Source organism: Pongo pygmaeus, chromosome 18, assembly GCF_028885625.2.
Source record: "Pongo pygmaeus isolate AG05252 chromosome 18, NHGRI_mPonPyg2-v2.0_pri, whole genome shotgun sequence".
NCBI classification, from domain to species: domain Eukaryota; kingdom Metazoa; phylum Chordata; class Mammalia; order Primates; family Hominidae; genus Pongo; species Pongo pygmaeus.
In genome coordinates, this window is record NC_072391.2 from 30326403 (window position 1) to 30349554 (window position 23152).

The 23152-nt window shown below is 47.4% G+C and overlaps 1 protein-coding gene across 19 annotated transcripts in view; it reads left to right on the forward strand.

The window, feature by feature from the left end:
- KATNIP (katanin interacting protein) overlaps positions 1-23152 on the forward strand; it is a 230036-nt gene that overhangs the window by 90784 nt on the left and 116100 nt on the right. For 9 of the 19 annotated variants that reach the window (XM_063654214.1, XM_063654211.1, XM_054452717.2 and 6 more), the window contains 2 exons: positions 8439-8570; positions 14447-14575. The exons of 4 other annotated variants lie outside the window; for them this stretch is intronic. In XM_063654214.1, the coding sequence (XP_063510284.1) occupies positions 8439-8570; positions 14447-14575 (261 nt within the window). The remainder of the gene's footprint in view (positions 1-8438; positions 8571-14446; positions 14576-23152) is intronic. 6 more of the 19 variants (XM_063654215.1, XM_063654218.1, XM_063654219.1 and 3 more) reach the window with 1 other exon arrangement.

The following is a 23152-nucleotide window of genomic DNA, read 5'->3' on the forward strand; positions in this document are numbered from 1 at the left end:
GCCTTAATGCCGTCTGCAAACCTGGGTCCTGACACCTCTGCGAGGTGAGCAGTGGTGCTAAAGGGAAGATGGGAAAACCATAGACGAGAGAGAGGCCAGGCGTGGTGGCTCACGCCTGTAATCCCAGCACTTTGGGGGGCCGAGATGGGTGGATCACCTGAGGTCAAGAGTTCGATACCAGCCTGGCTAACGTGCTGAAAGCCTGTCTCTACTAAAAATACAAAAAAATTAGCCAGACGTGGTGGTGAATGTCTGTAATCCCAGCTACTCGGGAGGCCGAGGCAGGAGAATTGCCTGAACCCGGGAGGCAGAGGTTGCAGTGAGCCGAGATCGCGCCATTGCACTCCAGCCTGGGTGACAGAGTGAGGCTCTGTCTCAAAAAAAAAGAAGAGAGAGAGACCTGGGCTTTCCTTGAACATTAAAGCTCTCTTTCATGCTTTCAGTTCAAATCCAAGGCTAGCAAAATTGTTCATCTTGATTCTTAGTTATCTTAAGTTCAGGCACGTTTGGGTCCAGGAGCTCAAACGATATAATGACCTATTCTTCATCTCAACCCTCCCTGTGCCCCATGTGGCACCAAGACAAGCCACCAGCAGCTGCCCACTTAGGTTCCGCCACCCTGCTACCGCATCTCTTCCACGCCCCAGAACCAGTCACCCAATCACTGGGGGCCAGCGGAATCGCATGCTCTGATTGGCTAGGCCTGGGTCACGTGCTTCCGCCCTTTGGGAGGACTGAGTGCCACGTGAACCTCTTGGGGCCCGGGCAGGAAGTGGGGAGCAAGACACCATCTCAAAAAGCGAAAACAGGGTGCTTTTACCAAACAGAGGAGAGTATGTGCTGGACAGGCAGAAACAACGGCTTCCACCACAAAGCCCTGTCGATCTCCTGATCTCATGCTATTGGAAATTGAATGTGCGTGCGTGTAAATTACCTGGGATACTGCTCAGATTCACATTCTGATTCCCAAGGCAAAGGAGGGGCCTGGAATTCTGCATTTCTCACAAATTCCCAGGAGACACCAATGCTGCTGGTCCGTGGACCACACTTGGAGTAGCAGGGCCCTACTCCAGGCCCCCTTTTTCTGGACAAAGGACTAGAAACTCATGGGGAGGCCAGGCCGCACCCTAGGCCCTGGCCGGTGCTGGTGAGTCAGGCAGCTCCTCAGGCCCGGCCCCGTGCCCCGTGGCCCCTCCTCCTTGCCCCCTCTCGAGCCATGTCTTCCCCAGCTAGAAGGCCTCCTGGTATTTGAATGTAAATTAAGTAGTTTCTGGGGAGGAAGGAGGAGCATGCTCTCCTGGGAGGTATGGTAGAAAAAGCCCAGGTCTCTGGTAGAAAATTGCGGCACTATTCACAATAGCAAAGACTTGGAACCAACCCAAATGTCCAACAATGATAGATTGGATTAACAAAATGTGGCATATATACACCATGGAATACTGTGCAGCCATAAAAAATGATGAGTTCATGTCTTTTGTAGGGACGTGGATGAAGTTGGAAACCATCATTCTCAGCAAACTATCGCAAGGACAAAAAACCAAACACTGCATGTTCTCACTCATAGGTGGGAATTGAACAATGAGAACACATGGACACAGGAAGGGGAACATCACACACCGGGGCCTGTTGTTGGGGGCCTGTTGTGGGGCCTAAAACTTAAAGTATAATTAAAAAAAAAAAAAAGAAAGAAAATTCAAATCAATGATGAACTTCAAAGCCTTTACAGCTTCATCCCAGTCGAGGCAGGAAGACCTCCAGGAATCTCCGGGCCTGGAAACCCCCGGTGTTGGTTATATGTCCGGGTAGTGCTTTCCCCCCACAGGCCCTAGCGCCGAGGCTAACACATGTGCTAAGAGCGAGTTGATAGGGCCTGGGAGGAAGCTGCGCCATATATGGAGCTGGAACCCAGGGCAACAGGGGGCAGATCGTCAAGAGGTTGAGCAGCAGAGGAACGGAGAACGTGGAAACAGCAGGGGGCACTGGGAGTCCGGAGGGGCATCTGCAAGCAACCCATCTTCTGTAGGAAGGCGTGGCCATGCACTTTCCTGCTGCACCCCGCCTCCTCCCTGTTCTCCCAGGCAGAATCCCTAGCTGCTTTTCTTCACCCCTTTCCACCATCTCTCTAAGATCTTTTCTTCAAATGATCTGTAGCTCAGCCCTTGCCTCCTTTTTTGTGTTAGATATGCTGGGGAAATTCCCTTTTTTTTCTTTTTTCTTTTCTTTTTGGTTTTTTTTTTCTTTCTTTCTTTCTTTTTTTTTTTTTCTTGAGATGGAGTCTCACTCTGTTGTCCAGGCTGGAATGCAGTGGTGTGATCTCGGCTCACCGCAAACTCCGCCTCCTGGGTTCAAGCGATTCTCCTGCTTCAGCCTCCCGAATAGCTGGGATTACAGGTGTGTGCCACCATACCGGCTAATTTTTTGTATTTTTAGTAGAGACGGGGTTTTGCCATGTTGGCCAGGCTGGTCTCGAACTCCCGGCCTCAGGTGACCCGCCTGCCTCAGCCTCCCAGACTGCTGGGATTACAGGTGTGAGCCACCGCACCCAGCCAGGGAAGTCCTCTAATCCCAGTCCAAAGGCCACTGTAGCCCAGGCTGACGCATTGTTTTTTAATTTTAATTTTTTTTTTTTTTTGTAGAGACAAGGTCTCACCATGTTGCCCAGGCTGCTCTCAAAATCCTGGCCTCAAACAATCCTCCCGCCTCAGCCTCCTGAAGAGCTGGGATTAGAGGTGTGAGCCACCACACCCAGTCCAGGTGGGACACATTTATTCTTCAACATGCCTGCTGGGGGCAGTACAGCGTGGTGATTTAGAACAAGAGTTCATCCACAACTACAGCCCTTGGGCCAAATCTACCCTCAGCCCGTATCTAAATAAACTGTTACTGGAACACAACCATGCCCATTTCTTTAGTCATTGCCCGTGGCTGCTTTTGAGCTGCAATAGGATTGCTGAGTATCCTAACAGAGACCATATAGCTTGCAAGGTCTAAAATACTTCTGGCCGTTTACAGGAAATTTTGGCCCATCATTGGTTTAGTGTCAGGCCTGTGATTAGGCTGTGCAACTTCCTCGCTGTGTGGCCTTGGGCAAGTGGCCTACAGCCTTGTGACTCAGTTTCCCCCTTGGGTTGCTTTGAGAACTAAATGAGTGGCCAGGCACAGTGGCTTACGCCTGTAATCCCAACACTTTGGGAGGCCAAGGCAGGTGGATCACCTGAGGTCAGGAGTTCAAGACCAGCTTGGCCAACTTGGCAAAACCCCATCTCTACTAAAAATACAAAAATTATCTGGGCCTGGTGGCGGGCACCTGTAGTTCCAGCTACTCAGGAGGCTGAGGCAGGAGAATTGCTTGAACCCAGGAGGCAGAGGTTGCAATAAGTCGCGATCACCCCGCTGCACTCCAGGCTGGGTAACAGAGTGAGACTCTGTCTCAAAAAAAAAAAAAAAAAAAAAAGAACTAAATGAGTGAATGCACCTGAGTGCTTGGAGTGGCACCCAGTGACATGGCACGTAGTGTGAAAGCATTGATGGGGGAGCAGGGCATTGTGAACTTGGATCAGAAAGGAGTTATGTCCAAACTGCTAGAGTTTGGTAGGTCAGTAAGACTCTGACATCATTTTCTTCATCATCTAGATAATCCTTATGTTTACTAAACCTGCAGGGAATTGAATATTACAGGGGGTGAAAGGTTCTAACTCCAGGGCTTCAAGGGAAATGCATGCCCTAATTACCACCACCACCACCACCCCTTTTTCTTTTTTATTTATTTATTTTTTTGCTGCTTCTAGGACCAGTTCTAGGAAATTGCTTTTTCTAGGGCCAATTCCTCCCTAGTCCATCTTCCAGAGACATAATCTTTTTTTTTTTTTTTTTTTTTAGCAGGGTCTCACTCTGTTGCCCAGGCTGGAGTGCAGTGGCATGATCTCGGCTCACTGCAACCTCCACCTGCCAGGCTCAAGCAATTCGCCTGCCTCAGGCTCCCGAGTACCTGGGACTACAGGCACACACCACCACACCTGGCTAATTTTTGTATTTTTGGTAGAGACAGGGTTTCACCATGCTGGTCAGGCTGGTCTCCAACTCCTGACCTCAACTGATCCGCCCTCCTCAGCCTCTCAAAGTGCTGGGATTACAGGCGTGAACCACCACGCCCAGCCAAAGACGTAATCTTGATCATGCCTTCCCCAGCCCCTCTTAGCTCCAGAGCCTCCTATGATAACAGCCCTAGTGGGCATCTGGCTGGGTGCCAGCCCCATTCACAGGCTCCCACAGAGGCCTTCTCTCTCAATTTCCTCCTGTATCATTTTTCTTTTAGTCACTTGTCCTTCTCTGAACCCTTCTTTGCTCACTTTTTCTTTAGAGACAGGATCTCACTTTGTCACCCAGGCTGAAGCATAGTGACCTGATCATAGCTCACCGCAGCCTCGAACTCCTGGGCTCAAGTGCCTCCTCTTGCCTTGCCCTCCCAAGTAGCTGGGACTACAGGCACGTATCACCACGCCTGGCTAATTTATCTATTTATTTTTTTAGAGATGTGGTCTCACTATGTTGCCCAGACTGGTTTCAAACTCCTGGACTCAAGCATCCTCCCATCTCAGCCTCCCAAAGTGCTGGGATTACAGGCATGAGTCACCTTGCCCAGCCCCTAATTACCTTTGAGTACCCCTTTTGTGAGTCTTAGAGTTCGTGCACATACTCTGTGTCCTGTTCTATCTTTCAGTAACAGGGCCAGGACAGGGCGAGGTAAGTAAGGCACCTGGAGCAGAATATTAAAGGAGGCCTCATGCTCAGATTTGTGCATGGACAGGTCGGTGCCTGAGAGTGAGACTCCCTTAAGTATCACACCCTGGGCACCTTTCTCCCCTCAAGCCAGCCCTGGCCCTGCTTACTGAGTCCAACACAGCCAGCTTTACCTTTGGCCTCGGAGCAGGTGGCAGTTTCTCTGGTTCACTACCAGAGGACATGGTTGGCTGGCTTTTGGGGGCTATGCCGAATGAAACATACACCTGAGAGGCAGTCTGGTGACCTGTGCAGAGTTGATGCCATGTAAATAGGTGCAGCCCTGTGGTGCTGTGTGCCAAAGCCCCAGCCGAGGGCTCACCTGCGTCACTGCGTGTCATCTTCGTGGCAGCTCTCTGATGAAGATTCATGAGTGCTGTCTTAGCAGATTTGGAAACCGGGCTCAGGGAGGCTAGGTGACTTGCTCAAGGTCACACCGGGAGTAAGCATCAGAGTTCCAGGAGTTGTGTAGCATGCCTGAGTCTAGAACCCAGGCCCTTCACCACACAGGAGCCACAGTAACCGCAGCAACAGAAACGCAACAGTAATAAGTGCCAAGAGTGGGTCAGCAAGTGGGATGGAGTTGAGCTGCTTGCAACAGAAACTAGATTGCTGCAGCTTAGAGACGACGGCTCCTGTTTTCCTCACTTGTGAACAATGCATTTGGAGGCAGGCTGGTGGCATGGGTGGGTGGTGCCACCAGGAACCCAGCTTCTGTGTTGCACTGGGACATCTTTGGTGTGTGGCTTTCTTCCTCATTCTCACAAGATGACTGCTGTGTTCCCAAACATCCCATCCACATTCCAGTCAGGAAGAAGGGTAGAAGGGTAAAGGGCAGAAGTCCTGTCTGCACTGAGTCTCTCCTAATTACCAGGAAAACAGTTTTCTCTGAAGCTCTGCCTCATAGACTTCTAACCGCTAGCATTGCCACACCTGGATCTCGTGGCCATCCCTAGCTGCAAGGGCCCCAAGCAATGTGACCGTCTTAGTGGGGCACATGGCCACCTCAGTAGAGTGAGGCAGCTGACAGATACCAGGTAGGCAGAGAGCATTGTCTCCAAAGCTAGGTAGGGTTTGGATGCATGGAAGAGATTTGGGAAAATGGCATTCAGATTGGGAGAATAGCATGAGCAGAGGCACAGAGGTAGGAGAGTTCAGGGTACAAGGGAGGGCCAAGACTGTCACAAATAACTTTAATCCTCTTCACACTGGTTTAAGCAAAAAGGAGAATGTTTCAGTGGGGCTCGCTTCAGGTGCAGCTGGATCCAGGGCTTCTAAAACCCATCAGGACTCTGCTTCATCCTCTCAGCTCTCTTTGCTCTTTCTGTTAGGGACAGGATGGTCCCCAGCAGCTCCTGACAGACTTCCCTCTAGCTTCACATCCCACAAGAAGAGAGCACCTCTTTCCCACGGCTCTAACAGGAATCCAGGGCTGTTCTCATTGCTGCCTTAGGTCCGTTTCTATCCCTGGACTGGCTGGCCATAGCGTGTTATAAGGGTGGAATGGGTGGACTGGCCAGGCCTGCCTCAAATCCCCACCATGGGGCCACATGTGGACTGAGAGTTGGGAGGAAATTGGGTCCCAGAGGAAAACAAGGGAGGTGTTTCCTGAAGGACACAGCCTGGATGCTGGACTGAGGGAGCTGCAGATCCTCGCAGCCCCAGAAGCCCTTTGTTTGGCCTAATTATCAGGTGTGTGGTTGTCTGTGCAGCAATCAGGGCAAGAAGGTGGGCTGTGGCCACATGGTAGGGAAACTTGCATGCCAGGTACATCAGTTAAGGTACAGGTTTGGCTACTTCAGCAGGGAGACACAAGTAACAGTGGCTTGAACAGCATGAAAGCTGTCATCTCTGATACAACACTGCTTAGATGGGAGCACTTGCCCTTGCTCCATGAGGTCACTGAGGAACCCCTGTTACTCTGACCATCCTCCAGATCTTGCTTTCCTCCCCCCAGCACCAGTCAGCTCACTCCCACCTCCCCATTGCAGCTGGCAGGAGAAGCTGCAGGGCCAGGGGAAGCTGGCCCCTGCCCTTTGAGGAGACACCTGGAGGATGCAATGCACATCCCTCCCTCCCACCCACAGCTCGTGAGTCAGAACATGTTCACGCGGTTCCTCTTAGCTGCAGGGGAGCCTGGGACTCCATGTGCACATCTGGAACACCAGGCAATAGAAGGGGAAAGTGGACATTGGAGGGGAGTCTGTAATTGGCCACACCAGGCCAATGAGTTTCCTTCCCAAAGAACGATCCAAGGAATGCTAGAAGAGAGGCCCCAGTCCAGAGTGTCCACAGTCCAGAAAGTTTGGGAAATGTCCCATGCTGTGTTTCATTTTAGGATATCTGCAGTGTGAGTATGTAGGCCAGGGTTTCCCAAACAAGTCTGATCACAAAGCCCCCCCCTTTCTTTTATTTAAAGACAGGGTGTCACATTGTCACCCAGGCTGGAGTGCAGTAGTGTGATCTTGGCTCACTGCAGCCTCGAACTCCTGGGCTCAAGCAATCCCCCTACCTCAGCCTCCTGAGTAGCTGGGACAGCAGGCACACACCACCACACCTGGCTAATTTCTTTTTTTTTTTTAAATGGAGTTTTGCTCTTGTTGCCCAGGCTGGAGTGCAATGGCATGATCTCGGCTCACTGCAACCTCTGCCTCCCGGGTTCAAGAGATTCTCCTGCCTCAGCCTCCTGAGTAGCTGGGATTACAGGCATGCGCCACCACACCTGACTAATTTTGTATTTTTAGTAGAGACGGGGTTTCTCCATCTTGGTCAGACTGGTCTCGAACTCCTGACCTCAGGTGATCCGCCCACCTCGGCCATCCAAAGTGCTGGGATTACAGGTGTGAGGCACCATGCCCTGCCACCTGGTTAATTTTTTTAATTTTTTTGTAGAGATGGGGGTCTCACTATGTTGCCTAGGCTGGGCTCCAACTCCTGGCCTCAAGTGATCCTCCTGCCTCGGCCTTCCAAAGTCCTGAGATTACAGGCGTGAGCTACCACGCCTTGACCACAAAGTCCTTTTTGAGAAGTTTAGCACCTGCTAAAAGTCTACTGATAAAGAATTTCCAACCGACTGGGCATAGTGGCTCATGCCTGTAATCTCAGCACTTGGGGAGGCCGAGGTGGGCGGATCACTTGAGGCCAGGAGTTCAAGACCAGCCTAGCCAACTTGGCAAAACCCCGTCTCTACTAAAAATACAAAAATTTGCCGCGTGGTGGCGGGTGCCTGTTGTCCCAGCTACTCAGGAGGCTGAGGCAGGAGAATTACTTGAACCTAGGAGGTAGAGGTTGCAGGGAGCCAAGATCGCACCATTGCACTCCAGCCTGGGTGACAGAGTGAGATCCTGACTCAAAAAAAAAACAACAGAATTTCCAACCAAAAAGTTATTTTTTAAAAAATTCTCCTGCACGTTCTTTGGACAGCAAGAAGCAGTAGACTCTTGAGCGAGGCGGCATGGCCCATCCAGTGCTGGCCCGGATGAGGAGGAGGCCTGTGGCCCGTGCTCATCATGACACCACTGCTGTTGCATGCAGGCACACCACCCCATGGTATCTAAGCCCGTGGATCCTGGCCACACCTCTCCAGTGCCAGTCCCTGCCCCACAGAGGAATAAAGACCTCATTCCACCTTATCTGAAATGGTCTGCATTTTTGTACAGAAATCTGTGCAGATCAGAACAGAAGCTGGCCCGCGGCTCCACGTCGAACCTCCTGTGGACTATTCTGATGATTTTGAGCTGTGTGGGGATGTGACTCTCCAGGCAAACAACACTTCTGAGGATCGTCCGCAGGTAGGGATGGCCTTGGCCTTGTGCTCGGGACACCTGAAGGACGGTGAGGCTCGGTGCTGCAGTGGCCCCTCGGGGCACTTTCTGACAATTATTTATTCTGTCCTTCACTCGCCGCTGTGTTCCTTCACTCTTGCGTTCATTTCACACAGTTTGATGAGCAGACCTTGGGCTAGAGGTCAGCATTCAGAGGCACCCAGTGACCAGGGGTCGGTGAGGCCGGGGTCTGACCTCTAAGGGTCACCAGCACATAGTCCCTGTACAGGGAGAGAATGCAGAGGTTGGGGCAGAGCATGGCACAGACAGAAGAGGGAGAGGATCCCGGAAGGCTTCCTAGAGGGAGTGACTTTTGTCCTGGGTCCTAAAAGCTGGGTAAGAGTTTGAGGGGCAAGTTGGTGAGGGCAGGCAGGAATTGCTGATGCTCAGCCTGTCCACACGTGTATACATGCACCTGATAAATATTCCGAATACCACCCCCAGGGCGGCAGGAGCCATATGTTTAAAAGCCTAGAGGCCTATGCAGCTTTAGCTTGGAGTCCATGTCGGTTTAGCAGCTTACAGGGTTGACAACAGGACATTTTACTCCCCATCCTCAGATTGCCATTTCATTCCTGAAATCCTTTGAACTGCAAAAGTATATCCCAGTCCTTCCTTCCACAAGCATTTGTTAAGCACCTCTCACTGACCATCAGGCTCTGTCCCAGGCACCAGAGATTCAGAAATGAACAAAACTGAAGAGGTGCCTATACTTTTTTATTTTTGTATTATTTTTTTAAAGACGGAATTGTGCTCTGTCACCCAGGCTGGAGTGCATTGGTACAATCATAGCTCACTGCAGCCTTGAACTCCCGGGCTCAAGCCGTCCTCTCACCCCAGCTTCCTGAGTAGCTGGGATTACAGGCATGGGTCGCACCCAGTGAGGTGCCTGTTCTTAAGCAACTTATGTTCCAAAGGGGAGACAGACAATGAAGAAAAAAGGAAGAAATAAACGATGAGATCATTTCAGGTATCAATAAGTTCTCTGAAGAAAACAGAAGAGAAAGATGGGATAGCAAGATGGTGTGGGAGAGAAGGCAGTGTTAGCCAGGGTAGACAGAGAAGGAAGGCCTCTTTGCAGCATGACATTTCAGTTGAAACCTGATGGATTAGGAGTGACCTGGGGCCAGGCGCTGTGGCTCACGCCTGTAATCCTAGCACTTCGGGAGGCCAAGGTGGGCAGATCACCTGAGATCAGGAGTTCAAGACCAGCCTGGCCAACGTGATGAAACCCCATCTTTACTTGTAATACAAAAATTAGCTGGGCATGGTGGTGTGCGCCTATAATCCCAGCTGCTTGGGAGGCTGAGACAGGAGAATCTCTTGAACCCGGGAGGCAGAGGTTGCAGTGAGCCAAGACTGCACCACTGCATTCCAGCCTGGGCAACAGAGTGAAACTGTGTCTTAAAAAAAAAAGGAGTGGCTTGGCAAGAAGCAATGAGAAAGGCATTCCAGATGGAGGAAGCAGCAAGTTCAACGGCATGAGGCCAGGCTTGTTGAAGGAGCAGGACGCAGGCACAGTGTGAACAAGGGGGGTAAAGAATGAAGGAAGATGAGGTGCACTGGGGCAGAACACGCCTGGGCCGGGGTGGAGGTAGGAGTGGATGGTCGGGGTTTACTCCAAGGGCATTATTTTTATAAATAGAATGAGTACATCATCTCCATAATTATGTAGAAGCAAAATTATCCAGAGGTGGTAGGTCAAAGTCAAGTTGCTAAGCCAGACCCTGCCCCGTTTGCCAGAGTGGCATTTGTTCAACTCTGGGCCCCAGCTGCAGATTCAGTGACGTCACCGCAAAGGCAGAGTCTCGCTTCTGCGTATCGCTTTTGTGAAGTGAGAAGGACTCTTACTGGAGATGGGAATGCTGTCCAGGAAATGTTCCTCCGATTTTGGTTTCATGCTTGTACTTCCTTATTTGCTGATAAAGGAAAGACAGATAAAGAGCAAGGATCACTTTGTTTCACATCCTGATTGTAAAAAACCCGAGTATGTTGGAAATTTTTGTTTCCCTAAAACAGAATATAAAAGTCCTTTTCTATGGAATGATCCAACGACTTTGTTTCTCTGCCCAGTCCATTAAAGTGGGGTTAAACAGTAGGCAAAATTGTGGACTTTATTACCTTTAAAACTCAAATCCCAAACAACACAGACAACTTGCTTTTGAACTAAACAGCCCCCTGCTCAGGATCAGTCTGTGCAAAACAGCCATCAATTTCTCTTAATTGGGAGGCTGGTTTTTAGCCAAGCACAATATGTTACAGTCCCAGCCCCAGATGTGTGCGTGCCCTTCAAGCAAGAGGCCATGGTAGTTTGCCTTTGGTCAAGCATTGGGCACCTCTTATTAAATTAACATACAGCCCTTCCTTTGCGAGCTCCCAAGCTCCCTACAACACGAGGCAGCAGCATTAAGTCCCATTAGCATCCTTTTGTGCACGTACTCCGCATAGGCATGGCTGCTGCTCCGCCAGCACTTAATTTTCTCCACTCTGAGTGTTTGATTATATTTCTCTCTTTTCTTTTTTTTCCCCATCTTGAGGGGGCACTCCATAAGGCTTCACAGTCAATTTCCTCTTGGAGTTATTTTCCTGCAAAGTGAAAGAGTAAAATGGCAATGCTAGTTTTCGTCAAAGGCAGAAGTCTTAAGAGATGCAATCTGAATGGGGGAAAAAAAAGGCACATGGCTAAATATACTCAGCCACCTTACACTGTTTGCAAGCGCAGCCTGAAATGGAGCAAGAGGAAATGCATGTCCGCATATGTACTTTTCATCTGACCTTCACTGTTGAAACACACCAGCCTCTCGCCTTTAATCACATCTTCCGTGAACTTCAATTTCATAGCTTCTCTGAGTTCACAGACTGGCTTGCTGCAGACATGTTCTGTTGCCCTCCACCCCGTTGACTTGTACATTGCTTTTAAAAGATGTGAATTACTAGCTGACATTTTTATTTATTTATTTATTTTGAGATGTTCGTTGTCTCACTCTGTCACCCAGGCTGGAGTGCAGTGGTGCGATCTCGGCTCACTGCAACCTCTGCCTCCCGGGTTCAAGCGATTCTCCGGCCTCTGCCTCCCTAGTAGTTGGGATTACAGGCGCCAACCACCATGCCCCACTAATTTTTGTATTTTTAGTAGAGATGGGGTTTCACCATGTTGGCCAGACTGGTCTCGAACTCCTGACCTCAGGTGATTTGCCCGCCTCACCCTCCCAAAGTGCTGGGATTACAGGCGTGAGCCACCATGCCTAGGCAAGGGGTCCACATTCTTATACACTAACAGCGACCAGAGCTGAGGAACAGCTGTCCCCTTACTTAGGTGTGTGTGCTGCAGTGTACCACCATCCTGGGTACCATTCCGGACACTGAGGATAAGGCAGAAGAGAAACAAGTATGTAATGTGTCAGGAGACAACGGGGCTGATAAGAAAAATAAAATAGGAAGGGGATAGAGAAAAATGGCCAGGGGCTGCTATTTTATATGGAGGGTGCAGAGGCTTCCCCTTGATGAGGTGATACTTAAGTAGAGGAGAGGTCAGAGAAGCAGCCATGGGTCAGATTGTACGGGGCTTGAGGGCAGACATAAAGATACGGATTCTCCTTAAGTTTGAGGGGAAACCATCATAGCTGTTTTACATCTCTGGTGAAAGGAAGACACCGCTTTCCAGAGAGTTCTGCCAAAGTGCCAAGTCTTAGTTATGTTGGCTTTCCTGGGGACATGGTTGTATACTGCAATGGATGATATGTTCACCATTTAAGTGGTATTGTCTCTTGCCGGGCACCATGGCTCACATCTGTAATACCAGCACTTTGGGAGGCGAAGGGTCGCTTAAGATCAGGGGTTCCAGACCAGCCTGACCAACATGGTGAAACCCCATCTCTACTAAAAATATAAAAATTAGCCAGGTGTAGTGACACACACCTGTAATCCCAGCTACTCAGGAGGCTGAGGCAGGAGAATCAGTTGAACCTAGGAGGCAGAAGTTACAGGAGCCGAGATCGAGCCACCGTACTGCAGGGGCAGAGTGAAACTCCATCTCAAAAAAAAAAAAAAAATTATATGTCTCTGTTGATGTATCAGGAATGAAACAAAGTGTACATTTAAAAAATTATGATACTTATTTTCCTGATAATGCATAATTGATATAAAAAATTCAAATGACAAGGCTACCATAAGCGATGATTATGCCACTGCACTCCAGCCTGGGTGACAGAGCAAGACCCTGTCTCTAAAAGAGAAAAAAAAAAAAAATCAAATGATACAAAGAAAACAAAAGTCCTTTCATAATCCCACTGCCCCAGAGATAATTATTGTGAGCAGATGGGTAGATAACCATCCGGACTAAAAATGGCATATTTCTTTATATCCAAGAAGAGATCATTGATCCAGAATATCCTGGACCTGTCTTGTTCCCAGTGAGTGGTATCTCCCAAGTTTAGTTACCTCTGAAGTCCCTGAGAGCATGATACGTGACAGGAAGACAGGGCCACCCTGACGTCTTCTGGAATGCCTTCTGAGTGTTCTTTCCATTGGGTGGATGGTGGCATGGGGTGAGTCGGGTTTTTTCCCACAATAACAGTTCAGTGTCTTAAAGCCGTTATTGCTGACATTTATAAACGACTAAAGACCACCAACCATCCTTGGCCAGCCCACCCCAACCCTGCCCCCAGCCAGGCTCTGCAGCCCATCCCTTCAGTCTTCCTTCATTCATTGCAGTGATGAGACTTAGGGCAGTTTCAATGTGTGGGGTTACCATAGCAGGAACTTAGGGCAGTTCCTGCTGTTTGGGGTTACCATATAGATGACCTCTGAGTGGGTGCCTTTTTAACATTTTTAATGGTTATTTTCACATAAATGGGATTATACCGTCCATGCTATTTGATTATCCCACTTTTTTTTTTTTTTTTTTGAGACAAAGTCTCACTCTGCCACCCAGGCTGGAGTGCAGTAGCACAATCACAGCTCATTGCAACCTCTACCTCCCGGGCTAAAGCAGTCATCCTGCATCAACCTCCCGAAGAGCTGAGACAACAGGCACTCACCACCACATCCAGCTAATTGTTGGGGAGTTTTTTGGTAGAGATAGGGTCTCATATCCCACTATGTTGCCCTGGCTGGTCTTGAACTCCTGGGCTCAAGCAATCCTCCTGCCTCAGCCTCCCAAATTTCCAGGTATTACAAGGCTAAGCCACCGTGGCCAGCCCCATTTACTTATTTACTTATTTATTTATTTAAAGACGGAGTCTTGCTGTGTCACCCTGGCTGGAGTGCAGTGGTGAGATCTTGGCTCACTGCAACCGCCACCTCCTGGGTTCAAGCAGTTCTTCTGCCTCAGCCTGTCATGTAGCTGGGACTACAGGCACGTGCCACCACACCTGGCTAATTTTTGAATTTTTAGTAGAGATGGGATTTCACCATGTTGGCCAGGCTGGTCTCGAACTCCTGACCTCAGGTGATCCGCCCGCCTCAGCCTCCCAAAGTGCTAGGATTACAGATGTGAGCCACTGTGCCTGGCCTCCCATTTTTTAAAAAACTCAACAACATACCTTGACCATCTTTCTACACTGGTACTCACTCAACTGCCATACAGCTCCATGGTTCAGAGCACTGTTTTAGGAGTTGGTGGCCTGAGTTTGGATCCTGGTCCATTGCTGGCTGTGTGCCAGCAATGGTGTTGATGTAGCAGGGATGAGAGTGATCAGATCCACTTTAGGAGCAAGAGCAGAGGGTGATTTAGTGAGGAGAAGATGGGAGGCAGGGAGACCAACAGAAGAGCAAGGCCCCAGCATGTCTTCAGGGACAGGAAGTTGCTTTTACCATGCCCAGTTCTCTGTGCTTGTCCCTAGGATACCAAATCTCCCACCAGCACCAAGCCCTGTGGTTTTAACTTCTCCCTTCTGAATGCATGTGGACATTCTGACCCTTCAAGCAGTGCGGACAAAGAAAGGATCCTCTTAACTATTCAGGATGTGATGGTAAGATCAGTTTTCAGCATCCTAACCCCTAAGGGCTGGGGATCTTTTCCGTAGCCAAGCAGCTGTGCCTGCCATAAGATGGACTCCGTGAGACAGTCTAGGAAAACCACAGGGCGGGCACAGTGGCTTATGCCTGTAATCCCAGCACTTTGGGAGGCTGAGGTAGGAGGCTTGAGCTCAGGAGTTAGAGACCAGCCTGGAAACAGCAAGACCTTGTCTCGACTAAAAATTTAAAAAATGTGCAGGGTGTGGTGGCGTGTGCCTGCAGTCCCAGGTACTTGAGAAACTGAGGCCGGAGGATCACTTGAGTCCAGGAATTCAAGGTTGCAGCGAGCTATGATTGTGCTACTGCACGTCTGCCTGGATGACAAAGAGAGAACCTGTCTCAAAACAAATATACAAACAAAACCCTCTGGGCTGCTACCCCCTAGAATGGGTATATATATATTTTGTTTGTTTGTTTGTTTAAAGAGATGGAGTCTTGCTCTGTCTCCCAGGCTAGAATACAGTGGTGCAATCATGGATCACTGCGGCTTTGAACTCCTGGGCTCTAGTGATCCTCCCACCTCAGCCTCCCAAGTAGCTGGGGTTACAGGTACGTGCCACCATGTCCAGCTAATTATTTATTTATTTATTTATTTATTTTTGAGAGACAAGGTCTTGCTTTATTGCCCAGGCTGGTCTCAAACTCCTGGCTCAAGTGATCCTCCTGCCTCAACCTCCCAAAGTGCCGGGATTACAGGCATGAGCTGCTGCGCCTGGCCAGAAGATGTAGAACAATTCACAAGAGATTTGACTTAATGACGTTATATTTAAATAATAAGAGCTCACGTTAAATGAGCACTTACCGAGTGCCAAGCACCATGTTGAGTATGTAACATCCATCACCACGTTAACCCTGTGAGTTAAGTTCTAGGGATTTTTATTCCCATGTTATGGTTTGAGGAAACTGAGGACTAAAGAAATAATGTTGCTCACTCAGGCCTCAGGGAAGCCCCTGCTGGAAGCCCAGGCTCATGACAATTCGCAGTCACAGGCGGGGAATATTGCACTCACCTGGTTTTGCTCAGAATGTGCCACAGTCTGTTGTGAATATTATTGATGTTATGCCCGGGAGCAAGGTGTTCAGAGGTGACCATCCATCAGTTATGCTTAATAATGTTTTAAACAATGATAGAGAGAACCTCTCCTTAGCCAAATATCTCCTCAGTGAATCCATGACTGAAAATGTGGATGAAAATTATTTTTCAAAAGTGAAATCCAATGAGGAAACAGCCAGACAAACCCAAATTGAGGGGGATACTCTAAAAACAACTGGCCTGGAGTCTTCAGAAATGTCAGTGGCAGCCATTTGCGGTAGCTGATACCTATCATCCCAGCCCTTTGGGAGGCCGAGGTGGGAGGAATGCTTGAAGCCAGGAGTTCCAGACCAGCCTGGGCAACATAGGGAGACTCCATCTCTACAAAAAATTAGTTGGGTGTGGTGATGCATGCCTGTAGTCCCAGCTACTTGGGAGGCTGAGGTGGGAGGATCACTTGAGCCCAGGAGGTCGAGGCTGCAGTGAGCTATGATCGTGGCACTACACTCCAGCCTAGGCAACAGAGTGAGACTCTGTCTCAGAAAAAAAAAAAAAAAAAAAGGAAAGAAAAAAAAAGTCAGTGGCATGAGAGACAAAGGGCGCTGTTTCAGATTAAAGGAGAGTAAAGAAATAACACAATAAGGCAGTGTGATGAGATCCTAGGGGTGTGAGAGAGAGGAATTGCTGCATAAAATGAGAATTCTGGAAAATGAATGAAATTTGAGATGAACTATATTATATTAGATAATATTGTATTGATGTTAAATTTTCTGAGTTTGATAGTTACATTGTGGCCGTGTAAGAGAATATCCTTGTTCTCTGGAGACACACGCTGAAGTGTGCAGGCATGAGGGGCTGTGCATAAATGGGTCAGGATCAAGAATATGTGTGTACATATTGAGAAGGAAAAAGTGGGAGGGGAGAGAAGGAGAGAAATGTGGCAAAATGTTAACAACTGGTGAATATACGTGAAGGGTATTTGGGTGTTCATTATACTAGCATGATAAGTTTTCTGTAGGTTTTACATTTTTTCAAAATAGAAAAAGCTAGCACATTAAAGAGGAGAGGAGCTGCTCCAGTAGAACTAAGCATCACCAAAAGAAGAAATAGAGAAAAATGGCCAGGCACAGTGGCTAACACCTATAATCCTAGCATTTTGGGAGGACGAGATGGGTGGATCACCAAGGTCAGGAGTTCAAGACCAGCCTGGCCAACATGGCAAAATCCCATCTCTACTAAAGAAAGGATACCTAGTTAAAAAACAAAAAACAAAACAAAACAAAAAAAAAAAACAAGGCCAGATGCAGTGGCTTATGCCTGTAATCCCAGCACTTTGGGAGGCCGAGGTGGGTGGATCACGAGGTCAGGAGTTCAAGACCAGTCTGGCCAACACGGTGAAACCCCGTCTCTACTAAAAATACAAAAATTAGCTGGGTGTGGTGGTGTGCATCTGTAATCCCAGCTACTTGGGAGGCTGAGGCAGGAGAATTGTTTGATCCTGGGAGTCGGAGGTTGCAGTGAGCCGAGATCATGCCACGGCACTCCAGCCTGGATGACAGAGCAAGACTCCGTCTTGGGGAAAAAAAAAAAAAACCAGCATAGTAGGATTGTATCAATGTAGTTTCCCAATTGTGATGTTATGCTGTAGTTATGCAAGGTATTACCACTGGGGGAAACTGGGTGAAGGGTACATGGGCTGTCTCTATTTTTCCTTACAAATGGCATGGGAAATCTATAATTAGCTCAACATAAGGAGTAAAAATTAAATAAAAACACAAATATCCAGGTCTTACCACTCAGAGGATCTGATTCTGGGTTTGCACTCAGCCATTGTTCCCTTTTTTAAGGTCCTTTTGTGACTTTAGTTTGTCGTAATGTTTGAGAACCATAGTTATAAGGAAAAGATAGAGCTGCAGTTCTCAAAGTTGGATATGCATAAGAGTCACTTAGGATATTTGTTTAAGATGCATATTTGAGGTCTGAACTTTTAAGCTAATAGAATTTGTAGATAGGAGATAGCACATTTTTAACAAAAGAACTCCCAGTGATTCTGAACCAGAGACTGAAGATTAGAGCACACCTCCAATGGAAGGAGCATCTTTTAAGATACTTTGGACTTTGTGGCTTAGATTTGAGGACTGTAAAAGAGGGACATTTTAAAAAATCAAAATTAAAAGCTCTTCTACATTGTACAAAGTTAAGATGACCAACCAGTGAAAAAGCAACAAAAATACAGAGTTTCACCAAGGTCAGAAAGGTACAGGATGGAAGGTGGGGTCTGCCCTTCTCTTTGAAACCATATTCTGCACTTCTGGAAACCTGCAGGGGAGACGATGTCCCTTAAAAAAATAACAGATGAAAGTACAGAAGCAGAATAGCTCCTAAAAATATCTCCTGTACTATAGGTCAATTTGTTTTTTGTTGTTGTTGTTGTTTGTTTGTTTTTTCAGAGTCTCGCTCTGCTGCCCAGGCTGGAGTGCAGTGGCATGATCTCAGCTCACTGTAACCTCTGCCTTCCGGGTTCAAGCAATTCTCGTCCCTCAGCTTCCTGAGTAGCTGGGATTACAGATGTGTGCCAGCATGCCCAGCTAATTTTTTTTTTTTTTTTTTCAGTAGAGATGGGGTTTCACCATGTTGGCCAGACTGGTCTCAAACTTCTAACCTCAGCTGATACACCTGCCTTGGTCTCCCAAAGTGCTGGGATTACAGGTGTGAGCCACCATGCCTGGCCTGTAGGTCAATTTGTATCCAAAATATTGACCATTAATATCAAGAAAAGACTGAATTATGTTCAGCATACTGTTTTAAGAAGACAAGGAAGTATTCATATATTTTCAAAATATTTACATACAGAATAATTTGTTTAGGTTTTTTACTATTTAAATGGGTAAATTTGGCTGGGCTCAGTGGCTCATGCCTGTAATCCTGGTGCTTGGGAGGCCGAGGCAGGAGGATCACTTGAGGCCAGAAGTTGCAGATTAGCCTAGGCAACATAGTGAGACTTCATCTCTATAAAAAATTAAAATTAGCTGGGCATGCTAATGTGCACCTCTAGTCCCAGCTGCTCGGGAGGCTGAGGTGGGAAGATTGCATGAGGCCAGGAGTTTGAGGCTCCCCTAAGCCATGATCGCATCACTACACTCCAGCCTGGGGGACACAGCAAGACCCTGTCTATACAAAATAAAAAAAAAAAAAGTGAGTTTTAGATAAATAGAAAATTAATTTTGCATTGTTATTATATTAAGACAGTACTATGTTATGAAAATAAATATGCACCCATCCTATTTGCTTTTTCTAAGTTTGGTTACATTTTGAAATGTGGCTCAAACTTGAGAAAAAACAATGCAGAGAAAATAGAGGCATGTAGGAGAGGCTTTCTGATTAGGTATGACTTGAAAAAATATGCTAAAATGCGGGATAAGGATAGAAATACACTAAGGAATGGGAGGGAGTGTGGCCAAACTGAGGGCTCAGATTCGTGACTAGAAGGGCCAACTTCAGCTCACAGATGTGCTCTGTTGGCCGGTTTGGTGGCACGCCATGGTTATCATTTTTGCTGTTTGACTTGGACTTAGAAAACTTTTCTTCTGAGCATGCACTCCCAGTTTGGCCTGGTCCCCACTCCCTATTGTACAACACTGTGGTTTATTTGATAGTTTATATAACATTACGCCTCCTGAGGATGTCAGAGTTTGCAAGTCTTGTTTTAGGGAGGAGAAACACCAAATGACAGATTCTGCAAGCCTGGGAAGGTAGCTTGGGTTTTTCCATAAACACTCTGGAGCCTTGGCTAAGTCACACTCCTCTGGAGCCGCCATTTCCTCCCTTAACAAGAAGCGGTGAATTAAATATCTCCTTCACCTGCCAGCTCTGAAATCGTAAATCTTAGGTATGGTTTATAAGAAAATCTTATTCCCATATTACAAAATCCATGGATTGGCCGGCAGTGGCTCATGCCTGTTATCCCAGCACTTTGGGAGGCTGAGGTGGGTGGATCACCTGAGGTCAGGAGTTTGAGACCAGCCTGGCCAACATGGTGAAACCCCGTCTCTATTAAAAATACAAAAATTAGCCAGGCATGGTGGTGCATGCCTGTAATCCCAGCTACTGAGGAGGCTGAGACAGGAGAATCACTTGAACCCGGGAGGTGGAGGTTGCAGTGAGCCGAGATGGCACCACTGCACTCCAGCCTGGGCAACAGAGCGAGACTCCATCTCAAACAGAACAAAACAACAACAACAACAACAAATCCATCGATGGGAGTAGACGATACATAATAGTTTATGGAGCTCTGGCTCATATCAGTACTTTTTTTGTTTGTTTGTTTTAGAGATGGGGTCTCACTATATTGTCCAGGCTATAATGCAGTGGCTATTCACAGGTGCGATTATAGTGCACTACAGCCTCAAACACCTGGCCCCAAGCCATCCCCCCTAAGTAGCTCAGACTACAGGCACACACCACCGCATCCAGCTATTGCTGTAGGTCTTTTGCAAGTTCAGTATTTAGGGCCTCAAACACCTTCCCCCATCCCAGATCTAAGCTTCGTGATAGCAGACATGTGCTCCGTCTCATTGCCTGCTGTGTCTGTGGTCCCTAGAAAAGTGCCTGGCATAGAGTTGGTCTGCAAATAAATCTTCATTGAGCAAGTGGATTGAATGACTGACTCAATGAGTGAGTGGTATAGCTGTTGATTAGGCACCCTGACCAGCCCACACAAGGGACTTCAGTCATCGCATCACTGAGTTATGATTACAGTGAGTGTTTTCCAAACTGTGAATCAGGACACATAATCTAACAAGGAATTTTTGTGTTGCTTGGGGTAGACGAGTCAGTTTGAGATATGTAGTTTGGATCCTGAAATATCGGGATTTCTGGCACATGTTCTTAATGTGAGAGAATATTTTAAATCACCTGAGTGAGGCAGGTGGGTCAGTCGGGACATGCAGGGAATGGTGGGGATGGTAGCAGACAATCACAGTGGACTGTCATCATGTAAAAATATGGGCCTAGTGGTGCCAGGCTTTCTAGGTTTAAGAGAAGCCAGGTATCTGGGTTTCTGGGTTTCTCTCTTTTCTTTTTTTTTTTTGAAACAGAGTCTCGCTCTGTCGCCCAGGCTGGAGTGCAATGGCACGGTCTCGGCTCACTGCAACCTCCGCCTCCTGGGTTCATACGATTCTCCTGCCTCAGCCTCCCAAGTAGCTGGGACTACAGGCGCCCACCACCATGCCCAGCTAATTTTTCTAGTTTTTAGTAGAGACAGGGTTTCACCATGTTGGCCAGGCTGGTCTCGAACTCCTGACCTCGGGCGATCCACCCATCTAGGCCTCCCAAAGTGCTGGGATTACAGGTGTGAGCCACTGCGCCCGGCCTGGGTTTCTTTATGTTTGATTTCCCCCAATTATTTTTATGTTGGCAACTAATTTACAGTTTGTTTGTTTTTCAGACAGGGTCTTGCCCTGTCACCTAGGCTGGAGTGCAGTGGCGTAATCATAGCTCACTGCAGCCTCGACCTCCTGAGCTCAAGCTTTCCTACTGCCTCAGCCTCCCAGGTAGCTGGGATTACAGGCACAGGCCACTGTGCCTGGCTAATATATATATATATATATATATTTTTTTTTTTTTTTCGTATAAATGGGGTTTCACTATGTTGCCCTGGCTGGTCTTGAACTCCTGAGCTCAAGCAATCCACCTGCTTAGGCCTCCCAAAGCACTGGGATTACAGGCATGAGCCACCATGCCCAGCCTAATTCACAATTTCCTGTGGACCAAACAAAATATACCTGCTGGCCAGATGTGGCCTTTAGACTACCAACTTGCAACTTCTGGTTTAGTTAATGAAAGCTTTGTCAGTTCCTGATGAGACAGGAGGAAGAGGTCTTTCTCCTTGACAGTGGCTCTTGACCTAGCCCATCTGTTACCCAGAAACATCAAAGGCCCCCAGGGATGACCAACTGGACAGCTCAGACCAAAAGACGGCTGGCTTATGGCATTAGAAAGGGCCCTGGGCAGGTGGGTCAGACAGCACAGGGCAAGCTGAGCAGGAATAATTTGGTGATGAGCGTGAATGATGTGAAATGATGCTGAACAAGCACTAAATGCCCACGAATTACAGGTCCAGAAATAAGAGATGTAGTGATCCCGTCCCTCAGTAGAGTGTTTCTGCAAATGAAGGTGCCGGATGAATTGAACTTAATAAAGCATATTTTTCAATCTTAATGAAAATAAAGATTAACTTCTGAATCAATATTAGAATAACTTTAATATCTTCCATTTATAGCCGACTTAGAATTTCTTAGGTATGATGTGAAACAATTTTTACATTATTTTGTATCATTTTATCTAACACCTAATACATGGGTGCCTTCTCATTTAAAAAGATTCAAACAGTTTAGAAGTAAATTGAGTATAATATGAAAAGCTGTCTATATCTACCCAGCCAAACCATCTCCAGCTTTTACTTTTATTGAGCAAGTATACGTTATTTATTTAGTCATCCATTCATTCATTTACTCATTTATTTGTTTATTTTTTCAGCTTATTTCTGCTTTCATCTTAATTCCTCTCTTAAACTTTTTGGTATCACATTGGTTCTCCCTGACCTCCACCACTGTAACCTGACTTAAGTTAAATGTTTAATTTATTTTCTCTTTTTCTTTTCTTCTTCTTCTTTTTTTTTTATTTTAGGTAGAGAAGATGTCTCACCATGTTGCCCAGGCTGGTCTCAAACTCCTAGGTTCAAGTAATCCTCCCGCTTGGCCTTCCAAAGTGCTAGGATTACAGGTGTGACCCACCACACCTGGCCCATTTGATTTTCATACTGTTTTCTAATGTATCAATTAGGCTATACATTTAGGCTATACATTTTCCTCTGAATATTGCTTTGTATTTACTCTGCAAATTTTACCATGTAGTACTATGTAATACTTTCATTGTTATTTATTTATTTATTTATTTATTTATTTATTTTGAGACAGAGTCTCACTTTGTCGCCCAGGCTGGAGTGCAGTGCAACGGAGTCTTGCTCGGCTCACTGCAACCTCCGTCTTCCAGGCTCAAGTGATTCTCCTGTCTCACCCCGCCAAGTAGCTGGGACTACAGGCATGTGTCACCACACCCGGCTAATTTTTTTTTTTTTTTTTTTTTTTTTTGTATTTTTTGTAGAGACGGAGTTTCACCATGTTGGCCAGGCTGCTCTCGAACTCCTGACCTCAGGTGATCCGCCCGCCTTGGCCTCCTAAAGTGTTGGGATTACAGGCATGAGCCACTGTACCTGGCCATTTATTTCTAATTGGCTTATTACTTTAGGGTGTTTTTTTTTCCTTCCTATATGTTTATTTCTTCATTTAAGACAGGGTCCTGTTCTGTCACCCAGACTGGAATGCAGGGCATGATCACGGGTCACTGCAGCCTCAACCTTGTGGGATCAAGTGATGCTCCTGCCTCAACCTCACAAGCTGCTGGGACTACAGGCATGCACCACCATGCCTGGCTAATC